The sequence below is a fragment of the Bos indicus genome, chromosome 29 (assembly GCF_029378745.1).
Source record: "Bos indicus isolate NIAB-ARS_2022 breed Sahiwal x Tharparkar chromosome 29, NIAB-ARS_B.indTharparkar_mat_pri_1.0, whole genome shotgun sequence".
NCBI lineage: Eukaryota > Metazoa > Chordata > Mammalia > Artiodactyla > Bovidae > Bos > Bos indicus.
In genome coordinates, this window is record NC_091788.1 from 37,001,884 (window position 1) to 37,025,729 (window position 23,846).

The window sequence follows — 23,846 nt, forward strand, 5'->3', positions numbered from 1 at the left end:
GTGGAGTTAGGGGTGGAGGATACTGCTGTGGATACAGGTCTCTCCACTCTGCACTGGGAGAGGGTGGAGGAGGACAGGGGTTGGGGCGTGGATGCATTATTGCCTAGAACTCTGTCCTCACGGTCTTCATCATGCTCACGGTGTCTTGTCTTTGACTTTGGCCGAGTATTTAATAATTTAGCTTTAACTCACCCAAGAGGCAAAAGGCAGGGATGCAGCTGTGTCAGGAGAAATCTCGAATTCCAAGGATAGCCCTGCACCTGATTCTCTTTGGTAAATTCCACATTGTATTCACTCTTGTAATCAAACCGGTCCTAATTCCCAAATAGTCAAGGGAGGCGGCTGCCTCCTGAGGGGTTTGGGGATCTGAGGCAGAGCCCACACAGCAGATATCGCTGGGGCTCCGGAGCCCCTTTCCATGAGACCAGGGGAGACTCGGACATGGGGTTCTTGGGCCCTATGCAGAGGCACCAGCTTACTTTGCAGATCTGAGAACACAGCTGTGACAAAGCCACTCAGTTTTCCTGGACCACATGGAGATCACACGACAAAGCAGAAGACAGCATACTCTGAAGGACTTTCCTATTGTTCTGTCATTGTTTTCTTTTTGGTGGGAGGAAGGCATGGTAAACATGAAGAGGGGCCCAGAGGAAAGCAAGAAGAACAAACGTTTGGATGCTAAGGGGGAACAGTCTTCAGTAAAAGGGCAAACTTGGTTAAAAAGCCCCCATACGAAGGATGTAACACCTGGCGAATGTCTTCAGAGAGCACCACGTGGAGCTGGCGGGAAGATGAGCCCCTCACCCTGGGAGAGAGGGGTGGTTGACCAAAGCTGGTTGGGGACAGTGACATAGCATACTTCTGTGAATTCACAAACCCTCTGGTCAGCTACAGGGGAATGAAGGGGAGAGAATAACCCCAGACAAGGACTCACTTATCTCAAGGATGGAAGGTTGGAAATAAACTTTGAGGCTAATGGACCACCTTTGAAATATTTCTGCCAGGAGCTTGGAGGGGCCAGAGGAGACCAAGTTACCTGTCAAGTCAGGGCCTCACGGAGTTTCAGGGGAGGCACCGGTACCACTTCGGTGAGGAACTACTGCTGAGGGTGCAGCTGTCAGCAAAGGAAAGTCAGTCTTCCCTCCTCTGGGCAACAAGGGTGATCATGGTAGGCTGGGGGAGCAACAGCCTGGTCTCTCCCTGCAGATCTGTTTTCAGAGTCCCTGAGCTGCAGCTGCTGAGTTTCCAGACACAAACAAGCCTGTCTTCTGTGAGCCTCGCTGAGCCCACACAGCAAAGAGGAGCCAAGTGGGATATTATTCTGCTCTGCGCACCAGCAGCTCTGCTGCCAGCTGAGTGCCAGGCAGACTCTGTGCCTGGTAATGATGCAGGCTGTAGGGAAGGCACAGCTGGGCATGCGTGGGCAGTTACTGTGGACACACTTGGCCTTGATTATTTGGGGGAGAAAGAGAACGGAAAGAGACAAAGAATTGCAGAAATACACGGTCCATCTCAACAAAGCTGGTGCGCAACAAGGAAAAATATGGCACTTCTGGTCATCATCAACATGCCTGCGTGTGCTTGTTTATGCTGAGGCGAGCCTGCCTCCCGCTCACCAAGGACATGGCAGTCAGGGAAAAGTGGTCAGTGGCGTCCACGGCCGCCACGTGGAGTTCGCACCATGTCAAGACAACCCTCGGAGGCGGGGTTGGAGCTGAATCCTATCTGCCTGCCTATGCCCCACAACTAAATCCTCCCAGGGGAAACTTTCCTCTCACACAGGCTCTGTGCAGCATCCTCTCTGCTGAGCCCACTTTTCATTAGAAGGGGTCTCAGGAGATAGCTAAAGGGAAGGACCAGGGGGTTAAAGGGGATAGAAAAAGGAAGATCCTCATTCAGACTTCTCCCATCTTCATTAGAGTGTCGTCTCTTGATGTCGTCTGTTCCTTTCCATCCTTGTACTAAGCTCCTTGTACACCAGACCACATGGAAGACTAGCTGGGGGCTTGCTCAGAGCCAGGCAGAGATGAGGGGACCTGGAGTAAGGTGGGATTAGGGGGTTCTCGGGCAGGTTTCAGGTGCTGGTGGGGAGGTCGTTCTGTGTAACAGCACTGATGGGGACACTGCAGTTTGTGTAGTCAAAAGAGTTGTGAGTTGGGGCTGAACTCGACGTGAAGAGAAGGAGCTGAGGTCACTGGGATGATGGTCCTTAGAAACAGGTGCGGCATTCCTCAGATGCTAAGAGAATCTTGTTTCTCCGGCTGGTCGGTATGTAAATATGAGGATGAGGACACATGCAGAGTGGAATGGGAAAGGATTTCCCAAGAATAAGCAACCTGGGGGCATCGCCAAACCTTTGTTACCCCAGAGTTGGAAGTTTCCACTAGAGCAGGGCTTCTCAAAGCAGGGTCCCCAAACTAGCAGCCTCCATGTCATCTGGGAACTTGTTAGAAATGCAGATTTGCAGTCCCTGACACTGACTCAGAAACCCTTGGGGTTGGGCCCTGCCATCTGTGTTTCAAGCAGGCCTTTAATGACCCTAATGCCCGCTGAAGTTGGGGAACCTCCAGTCTGGAGTATGCAGATACAGCCTTGCCTCAACTGGCTGGACTCGGCAGATAAGAACACTCAGAGGGAGGTCTCAGAGATGCAGGCAAGGTGCCAGCTTCCACGGGTGTGCTCAAGGTGAGCTGACCTAGTTTCAGCCTCTGTCCTGGGGCCCAGGGTCCCCTGCCCTTCCAGAGAAGTACAGAGCCAGAACAGACCCCTGCATTGGCACAAGAGCACACTTTAGTTCAGAGACACATTTGCATAAATACTTGAAGTGGATCCACCCCTGCAGGTGGGAGCCTGAGAACACGGGGCTCTTCACAGTCCCGGGCTCGCAGCCCTCCAGCCGATGGGTTTAATGCTGAAGATAGTCCCGGTCATCTCTGAAGATGCCTCAGGGTGCAAATATCGGGCTTGCCGTGATGCTCACCATCACCCCAACTCCCCGTCTCTCTGGGACTAATATTTTCCTCACTGAGGTAGATTATTTATCAAGGGAACCAAGTAGAAAACAGTTTTTTTTCATTTAAATTTGCTACTCCTTTTCAAACAGGCTGAACGAGTCTTCTGTTTGTGTCCCTTTTACCTTATGCCCTCTACTTGAACCAAGGAGGGTCCACCCCACAGCATCTGTGGTCTGTCTCTTCTCCTCTCCTCCCCTTGTAGATTCATGCCCAGCTGGAGGGCCATGGCAGTGTAAGGCCTGGGTAGGCTGGCAATACCACCTCCAGATGTGGGGTCACCATAGTGCGACCTTGTTTGCACCCCACACCCCGAGTCCATGAGCAGAAGCCACCCCCTCTGCATCACGAGAAGCAGGGCAGGCTTCTGCAGAGCTTGGTATCCTCAGGCTTCAGAGCCTCATCACAGGCGGCAGAGGTCTGGCCGCTGGGGTCACGGCACTGCACCATCCGCCGCTGCCAGCCGGCCCCGCAGCTGTGAGAACATTCAGACCAGTCCCCCAGCACCCACTGCGTGTTGAGCAGGGCCTGAATGACATTGGTGGTTGTCCTCTCTCTGCTGCTCTGTTTGCTGGAGTTCATATCATCAGGGACAAAGAAGGTATATTTGACCTTGAGGGGATCCCCATGGACCTTCAGGAGCTGTAAGGTCAGTGGCTCGGGCAGGGACTGGAAGCTCTGCAGCCGCTCCAGGGAGGTGAAGGCACCGCTGTACCTGAGGACAGTCCCGTTCAGCAGGATGTACTGTTCTGTGGGAAAGATGGCGTTGTTTCCATTGAGCAGGTACTCCCCATCTGTGGTCTTCAAGGCCAGGTAGTTGCCATCGTTCTGAACTCCCGGCGGACTCCGCTGTTTCACATCAATGTTTGTGGAGCCAGCCGGGAAGGTGACAATGTCATTGTAGCCATAACTGTGACAGGAACAGAAAGATACCCTTAGGACCTGTGGCTCCCCAAGTCAGGCACTCAAGAGGTCAGTGTGGAGTGACTGGAGGTGGGCAAACAAAAATTTGCACTATCAAATCAGGAAATAGTTGCATAAAATTGCCAATAAGTTAGCTGGTGACGCCAGCAAGAATGCTCTGTACATTGGGATTTTTGCTTTGCCCGGCAGCTCTATTGTGAGTGTTTGGAGATGAGAACTGACGATAGCATACAGGGGAAGGGAGCCCAAAGGGAAGTGAAAGCTGGGCTGTTGCTGCTCAAGTCCCCATGCCCAGTCCAGGATCTGACCAGATTGGATGCCTCACTCCGCTCTCAGAGTCCGTCCGTTCCTGGAAGTGTGGCTGTATGGCTCAAGGGCAGGGAGCAGGGTGGCACACTGTGTCCAGGGGCCTTCTCCTGGGTGTGCCAGCACCAGGAGCTGGGCCATCGGGGGCGACAGGGTGCTCTGGGGCAAATGTTTTCACTTTATTGTGGGCCTTGGGCTTTCTGTGGGATGGAGAACCCTGAATTCTTATTCTTCTCGTTGTGGGTAGAAAGTATTTGGTCTCATAGGCTAGGAGGGAGGTGAAGAGGCCTGAGGAGGGCAGTCACTCTGTTATTTGCTGTTCTTGTCTCATGCCCACTGGGAAGCTGTGAGAGGACCCTGGCCCCTGATCTAAGGTCTGAGCGAGCACTGTGGGGACTCCCCCTTTGACTGCCTCACGCCGCCTGGTTCTTTTTTCTATATCATTGAGTTTAAATATGAACAGACTCGCGAGTTGTATTTGAAAGCAGATTTTGTTCTTTGATTCTGATGAGATGAGGTAGCATGAAGGAGTTGGGTAGGGGTGCAGTGTGGCCATGGACCCTTGCCCTTCTCTACGAAGTGTGTGCAGGGCAGGAAAAAACCTCTAGGAAAGGAGAAACCTGGGTTCTCCTCAGACGTTGTTACCTACCATGGTGACCTCAGATGATCATGTTATCTCTTCGTGCCTCAGTTTCCTCATCTATAAACAGGGAATGACCATCCTGGCCCTGACAGACTCATTTTAGGAATCAATCAGAAGTGAAAGCACTTAAATATAGAAGGGCTTCCCTTGTGGCTCAGCTGGTAAAGAACCTGCCTGCAATGTAGGAGATCTGCGTTCAGTCCCTGGGTTGGGAAGATCCCCTGGAGAAGAGAAAGGCTACCCACTCCAGTATTCTGGCCTAGAGAATTCCATGGGCTGTATACTCCATGGGGTCGCAAAGACTCGGACTCGACTGAGCAACTTTCACTTCACTTCACATGAACTTACGGATTTAAGGTATGAGAAAGGATCTGGGGCTCTCAGATTCAGGAAGCTCCAAGACTGCCAAGGTCCCCCAAGAACCCCCTTTCTGAAGATCCACCTGCAGAAAGGGCAGGACCCACCGGGTGCAGGTGAAACGTCCTTCCCACAGCAGGCCTGGAGGAGCTGCTTCTGGCAGGGGTCCCAGTTACTCAGCGCACATCTGCTGCCGACTGACTCAGAGATGATGCAGCCCCATGCACGTGGCCTCCGGTGGCCCCTCTGCCAGTCAGACTGCACCACGTGCTCTCCCACCTCCTCACCCCTCACAACCACTCTGAGACAGAGAGGATACCGAGTTCATGCAGACACTGCAGCTAGCACTCCCGGGTATGCAGGGGCCGCCACTGTCTCTAAAGCCCGGTCCACTCCTGCAGCTAGGGACAGGACTCCTGGGAGACCCACCTGGAGGGACTGAAGGAGCCAGACACCTTCCTGCATGAGTCGCCTTTGCCCCCACACACCCCACACTTGTCCAGCTTCTTAGGTGAGTCCAACACGTGATCACAGCCAGCCTTGACACACTGGCCACGGACACAGATGGCCAGAGTATCGGGTCCGCACAGGGTGCCATCGATCACCTGCAGAAAGGAAGCAGGGTCTGAAGGGACCTGAGCATAGGTGCAGCCCGCACGTGGTCCGGGCCAGGAGGCCTTCCTCCCCACCCGTGCATCTGAGTTCCAGAAGGTTCCTCACCTTGTCCTCAAATATTCTGAACTCGCTCCGCCCCCTGGCTAGGCAGAACAGTTTGCAGCGGTCCCGGGGGGACACCCCCGCATACTTGGGGACCCACTGCAGTAGGTTTCCCTCCACGTCTGTGTAATTGTAGGCATTGAACTTCTCACACTGCTGCTCCCTGAAGCTTTTCCCTAAAACGAGGATGAGAGGTCACGGAGTCACCATGCTGAACTGAAGCAGGGAGGACCCCGAGGGGGAGATGCCCGGATTCTGGGCATCCTTCTTCCTCCTGGACTTGACCTGGTCCCAGGACGCGGGTCACCTCAGCCCGCCCTTCCTCAGCACTGACCTCGGCGCTGACTCATGAGGCAGGAAAGGAGAAGCCTGCCCCGCGGGGGTTTTCTGGGAAAGACAGTGTTTCTATTGGGGAGAGTCTTAATTCTGCTTTACTGATTAGCTTTCTCTCGTGGCTCAGTTGGTATAAAGAATCCGCCTTCAGTGCAGGAAGACCTAGACTCGATTCCTGGATTGAGAAGACCCCTTGGAGAAGGAAATGGCAATCCACTCCAGTGTTCTTGCCTGGAAAATCCCATGGACAGAGGAGCCTGGCGGGCTGCAGTCCATGGGGTTGCAACAGTCGGACATAACTTAGCGACTAAACCACCACCAACACCAAACCTAGGTGAGGATGGGGATAGCTCAGTAGGCCTGGGAAGCAGAGAATGACACACGGAGGTATATTTTGGACCCTCTGCTAATCATGACCCTTGACACTGGACGTTTGGACAAAGGCCCCCTCTGTCCCTAATTCTGACCTGGCCTCTGCTCTCCACTTGCTGTAATTCTGGGTATCTTTGGGGGAGTCCACTTGAAGACACTGTGATTACCTCCAGCTCAGTGAGGCCCAACTCCGTGTGGTTCCTCCATCACCTGGTTGCCTCTTCATTGTTGTTGCTAAGTCACTTCAGTCGTGTCCGACTCTGTGTGACCCCATAGACGGCAGCCCACCAGGCTCCCCCATCCCTGGGATTCTCCAGGCAAGAACACTGGAGTGGGCTGCCATTTCCTTCTCCAATGCATGAAAGTGAAAAGTGAAAGTGAAGTCGCTCGGTCGTGTCGATTCTTAGCGACCCCATGGACTGTAGCCTCCCAGGCTCCTCCATTAATGGGATTTTCCAGGCAGGCAAGAGTACTGGAGTGGGGTGCCATTGCCTTCTCCAGGTTGGCTCTTCACAGGGTGATGTTACCACCTTCTAGCCTGAGACTGGAACCCTGGTATCTTCTCGACATTTGAGCACCTACATCTGCTATTTCCGGCATGTCACTAAGTCCTGTCCTCTGTTCAGGATGAGCTGAGGTTTTGCATGCTCCTTCCCATACTCCACAATTCAGTCCACTGCTCACAAGCTAAGGCTGGGGATTTCCTGTGAGACTTGGTGCCTAGTCTCCCACCCATCCTGCTGCTTCCAAGACAGGAAGACCTGGGTGTTTCCTTCTCGCGGTCCTGAAGTTAGCGCTGCTCTTACTGCTGAGGTTCCCCACCGAGCTGGACACCTTCATGGTCTGTGGAGCTTCAAACCCCAGGTGGCCACGCCCCCTCCTGAGAGAGCGTCGGGACAGCCGAGGCACACGAGAGGCACTAAGCTCCCGCTGATGGAGATGGCTGGTACCAGTGCACCTGAAATCCAGGTCTCAGCTCCTGTCCGTGTCTCCTCTGTGCCTCGTATTCATTCCCCTCTCCTCTCTTCTCTCTCTCATTTCCCCAGGAGCCCTTCACTAGTGTGCCAGGAGGATGCCCACAATTCCAGGCAGATGCTCTAGAGCCTCCTGCCATTACGGCTCCTCCTCGTCTTACAAAACTACAAAGCCTCCAGACTCCCTTGCTATTTGCCCTCCCTGGGCTGGGCCTCTGTGCTTGTAGGAACTTCTCTAACCTCCCTAAAAGTGTGTGCCATCTGCTGCCTGTCACACTCCCTGGAGCTGCGACAAGGAGCTGGACAGGGTGGTGGAGCAAAGATCTGCAGGGACTCCCTCTCATGTCTCTGTAGCCGTCACTGCTCCTAGTTAAGGAGTTAAGGTATGTGCTTTTCATGGAGCTCAGCTCAGTGCTCTGTGATGACCTAGAGGGTTAGGAGGGGAAGGGAGGAGAGGGAGGTCCAAGGGGGAGGGGATATATGTATACTCAGAGCTCATTCACAGCAGAAACTAACACAACATTGTAAAGCAACTATCCTCCAATTAAAGAAGACTACATGGGAAAAAAAAAAAAAAGGTATGTGCTTTCTTGTGGGCACTGGGGGATGTGCCTGGGAGGCGGAAATGAGGCACTTCCCAGGAAGGTTCCCATAGGCAGATGCCATGGCCCCAAGGGGAGATGAGCAACCTTCTTAGGAGAAGTGTGTGCTAGGATCAGATTCAGAAACCTTCCCTCTGCCCTGGGCTGAACGTTGGCTGGAGTGACCCTGGAGGTGGCTCCGACAATTGCTTTGGACAGTGGCTCCATTGTTCTGCACACAGACCAGGGTTTAGACTCCTCCAGGAGTAGTATTACTGTGGACTCTAGCCCTCCGCAGAGCCCTGCCCCGGCTCTAGAGCATAAGCTGGTTGGGAGTGACATCCTCCATGTCCACATCTCCAAAAACCAGGGTGGTTTCTCTCCTTGACTTTTCCAGGCTCTCCCTGCACAGTGAGAGCTGGCCCGGGGCACTGTAGGCTGCCCCAAAGTGTGGTGCCTCAAGAGCCCGTTTCTGTCTGCACCCTGGAAAGCTCTGAGCCCGAGAGACCACCCTCTTCCAGGGATGTGCTGCAGTCGCCGTAGCAGCTGCTCTGGTCATTACCGTCTGGGGGGCACTCCTCGGTGTGGCATGACTGGTACTTGGCTCTCTGACCCAGGCAGTACTTCCCTCCGTTCTGAGGCTCAGGATTCGTGCACTCACGGTATGAAAACTGTACTCCTCCTCCGCAGGTCCGTGAACATGCACCCCAGGGTCCCCACGGGGCCCAGCCTCCATCCACCACAGCCTGCAACACACAAGGCCGCTCTGAGTGGGGTGAGGGGAGAGGGCCTAGGCTCTCGGTGGGACCTCCTTTCCTAGCTGTGCTTGTGCTGGTGGGTGGAGTTCGCTAACTGCCCAATTCGTCTTCCCATTGGCTTGTGTGACTGCAGCTGACCACAGAGTCTGTGCGGGCCTGGCCCTCAGCTGCCCCCCAAGCAGCCAAGGGTCTAGAACCGTTCCTCACCCTTTGTAAGGTGCTCAGTTGCAGAATCAAACACTTTTATGGGAATAAGGCTGAGGAAAATACAGTGGTTTCCCATGGGGGCTGAGACTCCCGCAGTGTTTGGAGACACTGTAGTTGTCACAGCTGGGCAGGGTGTACACTGTTGGCCTCCAACGAGTCGGGGACAGGGAGCTGCTCAGCCTATACAGCCAGAGTGCACACAGCCCAGACACCACCAGTGCTGAGGCTGAGCAGCTCTGACCTAAAGGAAGGATCTCTGGGAGGTGAGGCTGCTAGTCTACTAGCCTCCAGGTCCAGGAGTGAGTAGGACATCCTGGGAACAGTCACATCCAACTTTACAACTGACTCTGAGGTCAAGCAGTTGTGATGGGTGGGTACACAGAGTTTTCAAAATGAAAATAATTTTTTAAAGGTTACAGAAGTCATACGTGATCCTATAAAAAATGAAAAATAGGAAAAATGTGAGAGAAAGTAACACTTAAAGATATACCACTACCTAGATGAAGCCATTGACATGATTTTCATCAATATCCCTTTATACCTGTGCTCTGACTATCGTCATGAAGGTCCCGTGTTTTTATTTTACAGAGACATGATTCTGTCAATATATGCAATATTTCTTTTTTTTTTTTTTTATGCAATATTTCTGATCTGTCTTTTCCCCTTAAAAATACATTAGAAGCACTAGCCTGGGTTCACTTTCTGGCCACTTTTTCCTGTGTGGAGCCTGGCTGCACTGCTGGGGAAGGTGGGAGTGGACCCCCTTCCCATCTCTCCCCTCAGGACTGTGTGAAGCCCACACTACAGGACAGGGTTGGGAAAAGCCACGTGTTGGGCAGGGGCTTGGAGGGGACTTAGAAAGAATCCATGACGCCTATCCCGGCCCAAGCTTAGAAGGAATGTGTGGATTACGTGGCCACACAGGCCCCTGGGCCTCCGTGCACGGGATGTGCCCTGAGGACAGCCTTCCAGAAGGTGAGAGCGCAGGCCACCCTAGTGATTCAGAGCTGGCCAGACCCAGGCTGAGACCCATCGGACATTGTTTCAGAGATGGCTCAGTGACTCCAGTTAGAGAAAGGTGACGAGCCTTACAGTTCGGAAGTACAAAGAGCAGGGCAAAGGAGCCAGTCGTTTAAAACCCCTTCTCGACATTGCCTTGCCTTCCCTGCAGGTTCACTCTGCCAAGTTTTCTCTGCTGGCTCAGAGGTGGTTCCCCTTCCTTCTTCCCTCCTTCTGGAACAAGGGGTCCCCACACTACCTCCCACTGTCCTGACCCCTAGCTAAGAATTCAGCTCAGACACGGGTAGGGCATGAATACTTTCCCCTCCTTCTTGATGGGGTGTCCCTCCTCTGCTGTCACTCACTCCGTTTATAATAGAATTCATAATGGCTTCTGTTTATTGAGTGTCCATGACAGTCTCGCGCAGGAGTGTCCACGCCTAGCACCAGTCCTCCAAGTCAAGTCCACAGCTGTTCCAAAGGCAAGCTCTCCAAACGCCCAAGCCCTGATAGCACCATCCATTTGCTCTGAGGACACCCTCGAAGGGCTCCTCTTGTGTCTGAATAAATACGCTTTATTTTGTGTGTCAAAGGATGTGTGGCTCTACTCATAGTTGCATCTGGCCCCAAGCCTCCTGCTTCCTAGCTCTCAAGTGCGGCTTCCTCCATGGAAACAGCCCTCCCCCGTCCCTCTCCCTGACACCCCAGTGGCCATCCCTCACCTCGGGCTTCTCCACTTCCTCCTCGGGCAGGCAGCTGCCCTCCCAGCAGAGGTGCCCGGGCCCGCAGGGTGTCCCATCGGCCCAGGGCAGGCTGGCATTCCTCGTGTGGCAAAGGGGGTCGGGGCCATCAATGCGGCACCAGAGCTGCGCGCAGGTGTTCTGGTCAGAGGAGTTGGGGCAGTGGCGGAAGCCCAGCCCAAAGATCTGCTTGCACTGTTGGTCCAGGTCGTAGAGGGGCCTGCGGCCGGGGAGGTCTGTGGGCAGGGCCATGGCCCAGGAAGGGGCATCCAGAAGGCAGTCCCCTGAGGAATGAAGGAAGCAGAGAAACAGGAATAAGGGCCAGGGGTTCCCTCCTGTCACATGGCACTCAAGGACTCCTTGACTTCAATCCACAAACTGTCAACACTCCATCATCTAGAGAAATTCCTTCCACGTTTTGATTATCAGTAGCACATTTATTTAAAGGATTGAATTTCTTTGTCATCCAGAATGTCTTATATGTATGCAGTGTTTACCGAGGGAAGGCCAGCTAATTGTAGCACTAATCTAAGTCACAGTATAATTAGGGATGTAAATGGACTGTTAAATCCAGGCCCAGAGAATTAAAGCCAAAGTATTGATGTTTGAACGATCTATTATGTCTGCATCAAGAATCACTTGTGTCTTCATTTCTTTACTCCACAAGCCAGGCTGCCTGCACCAGGCACTTCGCCCCACTCCTTGCTCTCAGGGGGCGTTCCTGCCTATGCTGTTTTCACGCTACCCTGTGATGTACGGCTCCAGCCGGAGGCTCCCTTCTCTGCTCTGTATGACAAACATTCTTCCATTCCTTCAAGGTCTGTGGGAACCCACCTTCTCCAACAGACCTTCTCAGACCACTTCTACCTGCTCTGCAGATAATCTCATTGGCGCTAGAAGCTGGGTTGAGGAACAGCAGGCTAGAGGAGTGGGTAGAGCACCTCAGCCCTGGAGGGCAGTGAGGACACTGCTGCTGAATGTCTCCCGTCCTGAGACGCAAGCAAAGTAGGTGCCTGCCGCCGGCCAGGGAGAAGCGGGGACCTACCGTACCCGCGGTCCAGGAATGCGGGTGCCCGCCGCCGGCCAGGGAGAAGCGGGGACCTACCGTACCCGCGGTCCAGGAACTCTCTGAGGAACGAGGCGCTGCAGGGGGACCAGGGCCGTGTTTTGTTCAGCTGGACGTAGAGCGGCGCCATCATGTGGTGCTTGTCCAGGGGCCCGAACAGCCGAGTACAAAGCTTGGAGTCGTCGTGGGGCATGCCGAGGACGTGCCCTGGGAAGGACGAGACCCCTAGTCCACCTGCCGCCTCCATTGCTGTCAGCCGTCCATCCATGGGGCACAGTGCTCTGAAAGCCTAAGCAGTGCCAGCTCATCCAGGAACTCCACCTGTTTGTTCCTCAGGGACAGTTCTCAGCCCACTCTCCCAGGGGAACCGGGAGCACTGGGATCCCTCTTTTTTCTGCTGGGGCCTTTCCTGATTCACATTCCCCTTAATCGTTTGCTCACTTTCTCTCACTGTCATTGCAGTTGACCTTCTGAATCCTGACTGCTTAGCCAGGACACCCCCTCACGGCTCTATCTGAGCACTGGTGTTTCCCCATGCCGCCTGAGGATGGCCCTTCACTCAGGGTGGGGATGGAGAGCATGAGGGCACAGTTACTCTGTGACAACCAGGAAGCACGGCACAGCCCTGGGGGGCTGCACCACTGGACTCTGGAAGGCAGGTCCCCCCAACCCAGCACCTGGCCTCTGGGAGTGGGGGATCTTACCGAGTTCGTGGGCCAGAGTGTAGGCTGCCTGAAGGCCCTGGTCCTGGATCACGGCGCAGCTCTTGCTGGGTTCACAGATGGTGCCAACGTTGGCCACACCCAGGGTGTCGCACCTGCCCTCCTGCCCGCAAAGGTTCTGCTCAGGAGAAAGCGAGACATGAGGACAGAAAGAGGACAGGAACTGCATGTTCCTGCACCTCCTGAGATGAGGGAGATGTTTTCAGCCAAATCTCTATTTCTTCACAAAGGACATTTGTCATCTACATCAGCAAGACATCAGGCTGTGGGCCTGGGAAGTCTGTCCTGGGAGGCAGGATAGCCTGGGAAGCTATGGACCCCCCTGCATAGGGAGACAGGTGGGCCCTGACCCCTGGACCTCGGGCTCCCCAGCTGTGAAGTGGGGCTAAACACGCAGCTTTGGCCTCGGGGTTGTCTTGACGCTGGGGGGCAGGGAGCAGGGCCTCTACCCATGAGGAGTCTGGCTAGACTTTAGGAAACCACCTGCTTAAACCTCACCATGAAGGTGGGCAGGCCTCCTGATTTGGAGACATTATGGGAGGAGCCTGGTTACCTGCCCCCAGGGTTTAACCCGGGTTGCAGCTGCACCTCTGCACTTTGTTCCAACTCCACATGTCTCTCAGGGCAGTTTGAGTCCTTTTTGTCTTGTCATGACCTCAGCAGACAGCTGGTCACAAACTTCTGGACAAGAGCCCTTACACATTCCTCTGCTTCCCTTGAAATACCTCATACTTGTCCTCATGACCTCCTCCTCCCGCCCCACCCCCTCGTCCACATTCATGGCTCTCTGTCCAGCTAGGGCCAGCAGGGAGCCAGTCCCCACATTTGGGCTGGCTCCACATTTGAGCCACACCCCCTCCTTGACCCACCCAGTGCCACCCCTTCCCCTGCAGTGTCTGGAGGCCCTCAACCTCTCTGGTGAGCAGGATGGCCGTGTCGAAGTGCTCAGGGTGCCGGTCTCTGGGCTGGTTGATGTCCCGCTGCCAGGCGCAGAAGTCGCGCAGTATCAGCCCGCTGTTGTCTGACACCTCGGGGCCCAGCTTCTCGTCCCCCAGGATCACCAACTTCATCATCACCAGGTTGACGGAGTTGCCGATGCTGGGGTGCTTGTAGATGCGGGCGGCCATGGACATCAGCATCAGGATGTGGTTCTGAGGCGAGCAGGGGTGAAGAGGGAGGGGTCAACCTCCCAGCAGTGCCCACCCCTGCTGTCACCTGAGCTGTGCACTCCTCACTGCAGGGCATTGGTGTATAGCCTCTTTGGGTGGGCTCCTAACCCCCCTCCCCGCCACCCCAAGCACTGGCATTATTTCCCTTCCTTGTACGTATTAGAAATCCATGGCTGAGTAAGTGGCCTGAGGTCCAGAGCTAGGGTGTCAGCCAGCCCATGAACCCTGCAGGCCTGGCTCCAAAGTTTGTGTGTTTAACGTCCTGCCCAGCCACACATGGCCATGGACATCTAAATCCATTAAAATTCAATCCAATTAAAATCACCGTCCCTCTGCCACACCAGGCACATTTCAAGAGCAACAATAGCCACATAAGACTCATGGCTGCTGCAGAACATTTTCATCGTCACAGAAAGTTCTTCTACTGGACTGCACGATTTATCTACCTTAACCTGGACACCCACCGTCTCCCTGCCAGCCACCCCTCCCCTCATGCTCTCAGCCCAGAAGCACTTGTCTGAACACTCAAGGTTAGAGTCCATGGAGAATTGTCCTCAGTCTGCTGCGGTAACCCCTACTCTTCTTTGCTGTAATGGTCACTCCTAACAGGAGCTCCTCTGCACCAGTCGCAGACTGGATATGCGTCACCTCAGGAAATGCTCACAATGATCTGGGCAGTCATCCTCATTTCTCCAACAAGGAAGTGGAGGTTCTCACAAGTCAAATACCTTGTCTACAGCCACCCAGCTCTTAAAGCTGGGGTGTAGCACAGGCATGTCTGTCTCTGAGGTCTATACTCTTCTCATTAAACTTCCCAGGACCTGGCCTCCTGGCTTCTGCCTGGACAGCCCAGGGGGTTTAATCCTCCTCAGCTTGGGTCAGGAGAGAAGGGATGGGCTGGTGAGACCCAGGCTCTCAGGCTCACGCTGCTTCTGGTCCCATCAAGGTCAGAGGAAGAGTGGACATTGGTGCTTGGCCTCTGCCCAACCCTGGGCCGCCAACAGCTCCCAGGGCCTCCGAGGAGGCCAGATCAGGTCACTCTCCTGCCTCTGGGACCTCCAGAAGAGCATTGTCTAGGATGATTCTACAGAACAGGAAACCGAGGTCCTCTGCCAGGAGTGTGGCCAGTCCTGCTCCCTGCCCCTCAGGGCTCCACCCTGCTGTAGTCTCTTTTTCTGCCCTCCTGTGATCTGGAAGGTGGGACCAGAAGGAAGGAACCGAAGGTGAAAGGCTACAGAGGGACATTCCGGGGCTGAGGTCACGTGTGGGAGTTCCAGATGAATCCCATTACTTGTGAATGGGATCTGTCTGTTCATCTCGCCGGCAACCGGCCAGATATGTGGTAAGACTATAAACAAGGGTCGGCAGGTCACTTAGTGTGTCAGACACTCCAGCTACGTTTAGGCTGATGTAAACATCGTATCAACAAAGCTGAAACTTGGCACCCGCTCCTGGAGTCAGATTCCTGAGGGAAACAAGTAACCACCTCATTAGGCAGCTGGGGGTGAGGGCTGAGGAGTGGCAGCCTGTCTGGCTCTTCCCTCTAGTTATCCGCTGCTTCCAGGGTGCCCCCTGCCACCCCTGACGAGGACCAGTGGCCAACTCCTGGAACAACCTGCAACAACCTGCAACCCTCCTCACAAGAGAACTCCCTTCAAGTTCCAACATCACAATCTCAAAACTAGGGAGATGATGTTTGATGAAGAAGGCATGTAGGCGAGAAACGCCAGCTGCCCCACAACCAGTCCCTAAAGGTTTGGAATAAGGAACCAGTGATCTAAGGTTTAAGAAGGCTCTGTTTCCCAAGCTGTTCCATCATCCTAGCAGAGACTGTCAATGGGTTGATCCCCAGTGTGAGCCGAAGGTACACGAGTGCACGGGATGTGCGACCTGACACCGAGGCTCATGGATTCTTCTCCCTGGGGTTCAGGGAGCTCGTAGCTTCCTCTCCAAACATCATGCAAATGGCAGGCTGAGCCGGCTTGAGAATTTTCCTTTTAGGCAGTGGGTTTAATGGGAGGACATTGAAGTTTCCCTTGGATGCTCTCTTCTAAGATAATTCCCATCAAAAGAGGGCTGCCAGGCCTGTATGGTCCAAAGTGTCTGTTAAAGTCCGCAGTCCTGGCCTGGCCCACCTACCCTTTCTCTCAATCACTGAGCTTTTGGGATGAGAAATTCCTCTGAGGACTGGTGGCTCAGATGTCTGTGCATCTAACTGACCCTGGGGGCAGGGAGCCAGGCCTGGGCAGGTGGGCAGCTGTGAGACCGTGAACCCCACTTCTGGGCCTATCTCCTGGTCCAGAAGGGCAGGTCTGACTTCCAGGCCCAAAACGCCATCCAAGGCAACTCTGGTATTAGCTGTGCTTTGCCGAGCATCTGCTATGTGTCAGGCCCTGGGTCAGATGCCTTTTGTATTTTACTATCTCCTCCAGACACTGCCAGATCCTTGGTAGAACAGTGCCTGTCAGGCTGGTGAAGAAATTGAGGTTCAGAAAAAGGGGTAACTTACTCAAGTCATGCATTTCTATTTTCTGTCAAAGTCTATGCTCTTCTTCATGGCACTGACTGCCACCCACCTTTGCTGTTGCAAGGACAACTGCAGCACAGTGAGATCAAAGTATGCGAGCAAGACCGCGTGCCCTTGACATTGTCTCTGTCCTACCTGCCTTCCCAGTGGGACAGGAGGATGGGTACATGGTGACTCAAGGACCGTTGAAGACTATGGCCTTTTTAAACTGGGAAGTGCTTTACACGGTCGATCATTCTGATGGCAACAGACCGAAGACTTGGTCTTTTCTAGTGGGGGTTCATACTTCACAGCAATATAACGTGCCCGCGGAGACTCAGACACGTGTCTGTTCTGTTATTATCCACAACAGGACACTTCTGAGAGTAAAGATGAAGTGTTAATAATTACGCCAAGATAATCCTAGCCAGGGGTTGTGCTGGGCAAGTCAGGATACTTGGCCACTCTGGTGATAGGGCTGGTGGGAGACATTTTCCCGAAGGGCAGTGGAACGGGGGTGAAGTGACTTAGCCCTCCCTGAAGCCACTGGCTAGTAGCTTGACTCTGGGATGCCTCTGGTCTTCTCTGGGGACCTCCCTGCTCAGCAGCGACTTGAGAAGCTCAGCAGCTGATGGTCTGGCTAGACCATTTTCCAGACTGAGCGTGGGGCACCGCTCCCTACTCTCGCCCCTTCCTGGTGCAGTTTCATCCAGGAACAGTCAGCAGCAGCTGGGTGCAGACAGAGTTAAAGGTCTCTTCTGAGGTGGTCCCCCCTTTCAGAAAGCCCCCTTTGTCTGAGCTCCTCAAGTGTACAGAGTCTGGAAAACTTCCTCGTCACTCCGCAGTGAAGCCAGACTTGCGCACGGTTAATTCTTTCTCTGGCCTTGAAGGCAGTTTCTTCTCAGGACTGGGCCTCCCATTGTGGCTGGACCTGCTTGGGTGGCTGGGCTCAGTGACCCATTCCCACAGCATGGAGGATGTCAAGGGAGGCAGAGCCAGAGTCACAGACCCTCCTGGTGCTGAGCAGGCGGCACGGCCCAGCACCCCAGCATGGCTGTCAGGTGAGGAGACCTGGGGGAAGTCACAGATCGTCTGTAACCTTCACTCTCTTCCTCTGCCCCCTCACAGGTGTTTGCACTGCGTGGTCCCTGTAAACCACTCTGCAGATTGAATGTCCTCAGCGTGTGACTTCCCCACGAGGTGCTGAACTTTCCAGAAGGCTCACTAGGAAGCAGCCTCAGCGATGCTTAGACTAGACTCCATTGCCAAGTCCAGGTGCGTCTCTTCATGGGGGAAGGGGAAGCATCTCTTTATCCTCATTACACACCCTGGTGGCTGGGACACCCCAAAGCACCTCCATCTGTGTGAATGAGGTCTCCAGGGGACTCCTTGAAGAGTTACTTGCAGAGAACTAGGTTATATTTGAGGAGGTGTGTCTGGGCAGGCCAGGGAATCTGGCCTTGACATTCACTTGTGCCTTGGCTGAGCTCATGGGACAGTCCAAGGGATTGAGCTGAGAAATTCAGGTCTGTCCTGTGGCATCTCCACAGCGGGTGAACAGTCAGAGCAGAGGGGCCAGGGGTCAGTCATAGAAACAGCTGTGCCTCAGCCTCAGCCCCACCTGGGGCAGTGACAGCAGAATGCAGGCAGTGACGGGATGAGACCAAGGGAGAGGGGTCAGGGCTGGCCCCAAAGGCAGAGGGAACCCTACCCACCCAGGGAAGGACCTAAGCTTTCAAGGTGCCTGACAGCTCTTCTGGGGTGTTCTCCTGACCCAGCGAGGTGGTGGGCTGCTGCAGCGATCCTGTCTGAATGTCCAGAAACCTGTGTGTGTGTAGGGGACCATGTGGGACATGCGCATGTTGGGTCATCCAGCCAAGAGTCCTATGAGGGTACAAGTGCCCCTGGGTGCAAAGAGGAAGCCAGCTGTCTGGTGCAGTAGACCTGGGGCAGAACCCAGCCCTACCCTTGCCTCAGCGGCCTGGGAACCCTGGTGCCTGGCAGCCCGCATGTCTGCTCTCAGGTGGCTCTGACAGCTGGAGCTGCCAAGTACATGCTGGAGGAAAATTCACAGCATCTTAAGTGTTTGGGCGTTGAGCTGAGCCGAGAGGGTAGGGAAACATTAGGGAGGACGTTTTGACTCTGAAGACCGAAAAGCAATGACTTTTCCCGCTGCTTCTCCCTGTTCTTGTGGGCTTTCCTACTCCCGGTTGTCAGGCAGCTGTCAGAAAGGAATCGTGTGTGGGAGGGCTCAGCACCGCACCCAGGGTTTGAGGTGGATGGACTTTGCCAGGGGTCCCCTGGTAGCCAGGTGTGGCTGTCCTCAACCTGAGATGGGAGAAGTCCCACCTGCCGCCTTCTGGAGGACATGCTGGGGCAGGAGTCAGAGGAGGCGGCTGGTACCTTCCCCTGCTCTCCTGGAAGGCCAGGAAGCAGATACTTGGTCAGTGCAGACCCACAGTCCTTGGGCAGAACTGGACTGCAGGGTCAAAGCTGCCATCCCAAGCTCTGGGAGGAGTGAATACAGACTGCCAACATGGGGTCTGATGGGTTTGAACCACCCTGGCAGCATCCAGGGGGGCAGCCACGTGGACCTTTCACCTCCAGTTCTTCCCATCTTTGCACCTAGAATGCATTTCCCAGTGACTGGCAGACTGAGAAAGCTGGGGCAAGTAATAGAAGGGCCCGCCGTGCCTCATGTAGACTGTTGTGCACAGGTGGTGCCAAAGCCCCCAAGGCAGGCATCAGCTGGGCACAGGCTGAGGCTAGAATGGGATGATAGCCAAGACTGCCATCACCAAAATGGCAGCAACTGAGCTGCAGCTGCGGCCAGGGTGCCCATTTCAGGAATCGGTGCCCTCTGGGTAGGTCAGTCCTCCATGGGGCACATCTCTGGTTCTGCGCTCCCCAGGATAAGAGAAAGTGCGGCCTCACCTGGAGCCTTCTGCTTCATCTGGTCCTTGGAGGAGGTGCTGGGGTGTAGGGTGACACACACACCTCCTGCTGAGTCCGCAGCATCAGTAAATCTATTTGGAATCGGCCTGGCTGCAGGAACTGTCCCCTGGACTCAGTTCCCTGCCCCAGCTCAATAGAGAGCTGTGTCTAGGCAGAGGGCAGCTCAGGTGGGCCAAGAATAGTTGTGGCTCCACCAGGGACACTCACCACAGGAGGTCAGATCCCCATTGTCTTCTCCTTCCCTCTCCCCTGAAGCTTCAGGTTCCTGGGCTGAATCCCCAGGCAGAAATTCTGTTCCCCTCCCTTCTCGTGCTGACGCCGGTGCTGCCAAGTTCTGCCAGGGCTAAGCGCCAGGTTGGCAAGGTATCCGTGCCCCTGATCAGAACCAGCTGGGCGCACAGAAGTTGGGCAGCCCCTTTCCAGCCTCAACTCCCTGCAAACAATGTCTTTTACTTAAGGCAGCCTCAGTTCTGCAGGCAAAGGACACCTTTGCATCCCAGCGGCCTTTCCTTGGGAGCCCCTCAGGTCTGAAGACAGTAGGGGGCTGAGAAATGGGGCTTGGGGTAGATGCTCTTCCCAAATGCTCACTTATCGTCTCTGTTGTGCGAGGCAGGTGTCTGGGGTGGGGGTGCTTTAAAACTCACTTTCAGCTCAGCATGTGTGGGATGGGGGTGGACATGGAGGAGGGAGCCCAGAGCCTCCCCTCCAATTAAAAGGGAGGTAGTGGCAGGAGCAGGTGGTCTCCTGGGTGTCAAAGGTCATGAAAAGAGTTACTTCCCTTTCTCAGAAAGGAGAGGACCTTGTTTGGGGTGAGGAGCTGGAAGGATTTTTCTCAGAGGGACAAGAAAGGGGACAATTTGGAGACTCTGGGAGGTGATCAGGGTGTCCCCGCACAGCAAGTCTTACCTCTAGGTCCTCTCCGTAGAAAGCAACCATGGATGCATCGGCCACCAGCAGCATTTCCACAAAGCGGTCCTCCGAAACAAACCGTTTGGTCCTGCTCTTGGCCCCCAGGGTTGGTGGTGGCTCGCTGGAACTTTCTGCCTCCTCTTCTTGGCCCTCCTCGTCCTCCTCCTGTTTCTCCTTTTCCTCCTCCTCCGCTGTGTCGGCTCTTCTCTCCTGCCTCTCACCCTCTTCCTTCTGCGCCTCCCTCTCAGACGCTCTGGACAGGGGCTGGGCTGCAGTGGCAGGGTGCACGTGCCCCCAGCGCTGCAGGAGGTGTGGCTGATGCAGGGAGCGCCCAGCGCCTTGGGGCTTGATGGTGAACTCCTGGCCTTCCAGCAGAAAAGTGCCGCTCAGCCCGCGGCAGAGGCTGACGGCCGCCAGCGACTCGGGGTCCCGGTTCACCGTGCCCGAGAAGATGCAGCCGCGCAGCTCCCTCTCGCGCCCGGCAGCCCCGCCGGAGCCCCCGAGGCGTGCGATCTTGAATTCGGGCGCCAGGAAGCTGTCGTCGGGCTCCAGGCGCAGCTCCAAGTCGCGGCCGAAGGCGGACAGGTGGAGCGCGACCTCCCCGGCGATGCTCTGCAACCGCTTGGGCACCACGAGCGCGGAGGCCGGCCTCCTGCCTCCGGGCCGGGCCGGGGCGCCGCGGGCGAGCGGCGGCAGCGTCAGCAGCAGCAGCAGCAGCAGAAGCGGCGGCCACCGGGGGGCGGCGCGGGGCATGGGGGCTGCGGCGGCGGCGCGGGAGGCGCAGGAAGGGGGCCCGGCGCGGGCAGGTGCGGGTGGCCCGGCCGCTGTCCTCGCGGGTAGGCGCTCGGCGGCTGGTCGGGCGTGTGTCCGGTGGGCAGACGTCTAGCGGCGGCGGTCCCCAGGCAGCCTCTCCGGCTCGCGCCCGCCGGGCCAGTGGAGCTGCAGCAGCTGGCGCCCTGGCCGCGTGCGCGCCCTTCACGCCCGCCTCCTCCACACCCCGGGAAGCACCGAGTGGGCTGCCGAGTTCTTCGTATTTATACTTCCTTCCCGGCTTTGACATAAGAGGTTTATTTTTGATCTCTCACTATTCCCGTTTCCCCTCCCCTGGGATCAGAGAGAGAAACTGAAAAGAGAGAGCAAGAGAGGAGAGAAAAAAATTCTGGATGAAATGTAAAACCAATCAGGAGTCAGCGAGACTGACTCCCCCGCCCCTCCTGTAAGAGTCAACGCCAACTCTTTCCCCCTCGTTTTCCGTGGTGCCACGTTAATTCCTCCAACGCTGGACGTGCCCTTCAGTCAATGATCTTGGGGAGGCCCCAGTCGCTTCCTCTTTTCCGGTCAAGTGCCCAGGACACACCCCCAGGAGACCCTTGCACAGGTCCCCGCAACAGTGTCACTTGGGGATCCGACTGTGCAAAAACGAAGTCTCCAGAGAAGGTTCCAGAGCTTTTCATTGTAAACCCAAGGAGAGGGGTGAGAAAGATCATACTAAACTCAAGCTCCCTACTAAAAATCACGTTTTTCACCCCAAGCGGAATCAGGGCAAACAATACCACCTGGTTCACACAGCTAAGGACTCTGTTACTGCCTCGTCAGAGGCTGGGGAGGGGAGCAGAACTCAGCAAGACGGTAAGTTACCAGAAGGGAGGTGGCAGCAAGGTGGGATCACCCTGGGGCAGTAAGTGCTTGCAGCTTTGTCTTTGGCCCTGACGAATAGTTGGAATAGCGCTCAGCTGCCTTGGACCTCAGGATGGTGGCAACCCTCCCCCCACTGTTTGTGGCTGTGGGTTCCAGCGTGGATGCGAGTGGATTATGGTGTCCTGCAACATCACCTCCTCGGAGTGAGAGGCGCTGTAACTTGGAGAAGGGAATGGTATGGTCCACAGACCTCTTTGAAGAGCACAAAATGCAGCACTTGATGACACCCCAGTCCTAATGGCCAAGGTCTGAGCTAGCCTGAGGGTTCTGTTCTCTAAGGATGCGCTCCTAGGTGTCCTTGGGGGAGATTCCTGGAGGTCAGGGCCTTAAAGTCCTTTGCCTGATCCCCTGCCCCAGCTGCCTGGTTCTCCGGCTGGGTTATGGTGCCTTCACTTCAGTTCTCCCACTCCATCACCATCTATGAAGGATCCGCGTCAATGTGACCTCTCAGGGCTTCTTACTCTCGAAGAGGAGGCCCCCACAGACACAGACGTTCCTTAGTGATCACAGCATACCAGGGCAAGTCCTGGCAAATCCTTTCCAGGGGTCCCTGCTCCTTGCTTCTGAGAAACACAGAAGGCTGAGCTTTCTATCCTAGCATGCTGCCTAATCTTTGCTGGGTAATTTACAAGATAGGAATAACTCAGTGTGGGAAAACACACTTCTGGAGGCAGGGGAATGGAAAGAATGACCTCTTCAATCCTTTCCAAAAATGAGCAAAACACATCAGGACACAAAGGTGTAACAGCTGTGAGGGAGTCTGACTGTAAAGTCTTGGGGAATACAATGGGTTAAGGACACAGAGAGATTTTACCTACAGATAGACAATAGACAATGTAATTTAGAACTCCCCAGACAAAAAAGGGTGGCTCAGAAATTTATAGGGCTTTTTGGTGTCTGGCGACAGTGTATTCCACATTTGGGTCAGATATTGAGTCCGCTTTACAAAGTAACTAGGAATAGATAAGAATTTCAATGGTGTGATTAACAATAATAGACATTTGATGCCACTAAAAGTCCATTTCAACATGCTTTAGACTTCTGGCCAGTACAACCCAGTGCTGTAGAATTTTGTGTGTTGTAAGAGAATTGTATGCTAACGGATCTCGTGGCAAAAACACAAGGTGAGAGAGTGCCTTTGGGCTTCTGGAATAGGAAATTCTGAGAGGCAGAGAGAAATGACACTACCTTTGAAAAACAATTACTGGCTTGTTACTGGGCTCTGATTGATATGTAATATTTGATTATAGATTGTACTGTAATATTAAGACCTCAAGTGACAATCATGCAATGGGTACAACGTTCGCCCCAAACCTACAGCATTTAGCAAGCCCAGGAGTCCAGCATAATCAAATGAAAATGTTGTATTTAGGACCAAGCCAAACCTGGACCACATGGGGTCGCTGTCTTACATGAAAGGATTTCTATGGAGGGCCTGGAGCAAGAGGATATAATTAAGCACGAGCTAGTTATCTGAATTACCTATAAAATGGGGAAAGTCATTTGACTCTTTTAACTGTGCAAGAAAAACAGCACGCAGTAAATATATAGGATGCACTTGCTATTGAAAAGTGGTTGCAAACAATTCTGTCACAACTAAATTGCTGCCAAGTACTGGGGAAGGTAAAAGTAACCTTTCTGCCAAATTATATGCTATTCACCATATATTAAAGCAAGAGAGTTTAACTGAATGCCTCATATACAGATTCTTGGTTGGTAGCCAGTGGATTGGCCACTTGGCTTCCCCTGTGGATAAAGAATAACTGGCAAATTCTCTCCAGAGAACTATGTGGAAAGGAATTATGGTCTGACATTTGGGAATTGTTTGAGCTACTAATCTTTTAGTAGATTCTCTCAGTCTTCCAAATTCTATGAACAATGCTCTATCTCAATTACAGA

The 23,846-nt window shown here is 54.4% G+C and overlaps 1 protein-coding gene across 1 annotated transcript; it reads right to left on the minus strand.

Moving 5' to 3' along the window:
• Positions 1-598: 598 nt before the first annotated feature.
• Positions 599-21,002, minus strand: ADAMTS8 (ADAM metallopeptidase with thrombospondin type 1 motif 8). The gene is made up of 9 exons (XM_019955341.2): positions 20,247-21,002; positions 13,622-13,861; positions 12,693-12,828; positions 12,028-12,195; positions 10,905-11,206; positions 8,781-8,964; positions 5,962-6,134; positions 5,671-5,846; positions 599-3,921 (listed from the first exon to the last, which is right to left on the minus strand). Exons 1-9 carry the CDS (start codon positions 21,000-21,002, stop codon positions 3,357-3,359), a joined length of 2,700 nt encoding a protein of 899 aa, XP_019810900.2. The 3' UTR covers positions 599-3,356.
• Between the last annotated feature and the right edge of the window lie 2,844 nt (positions 21,003-23,846).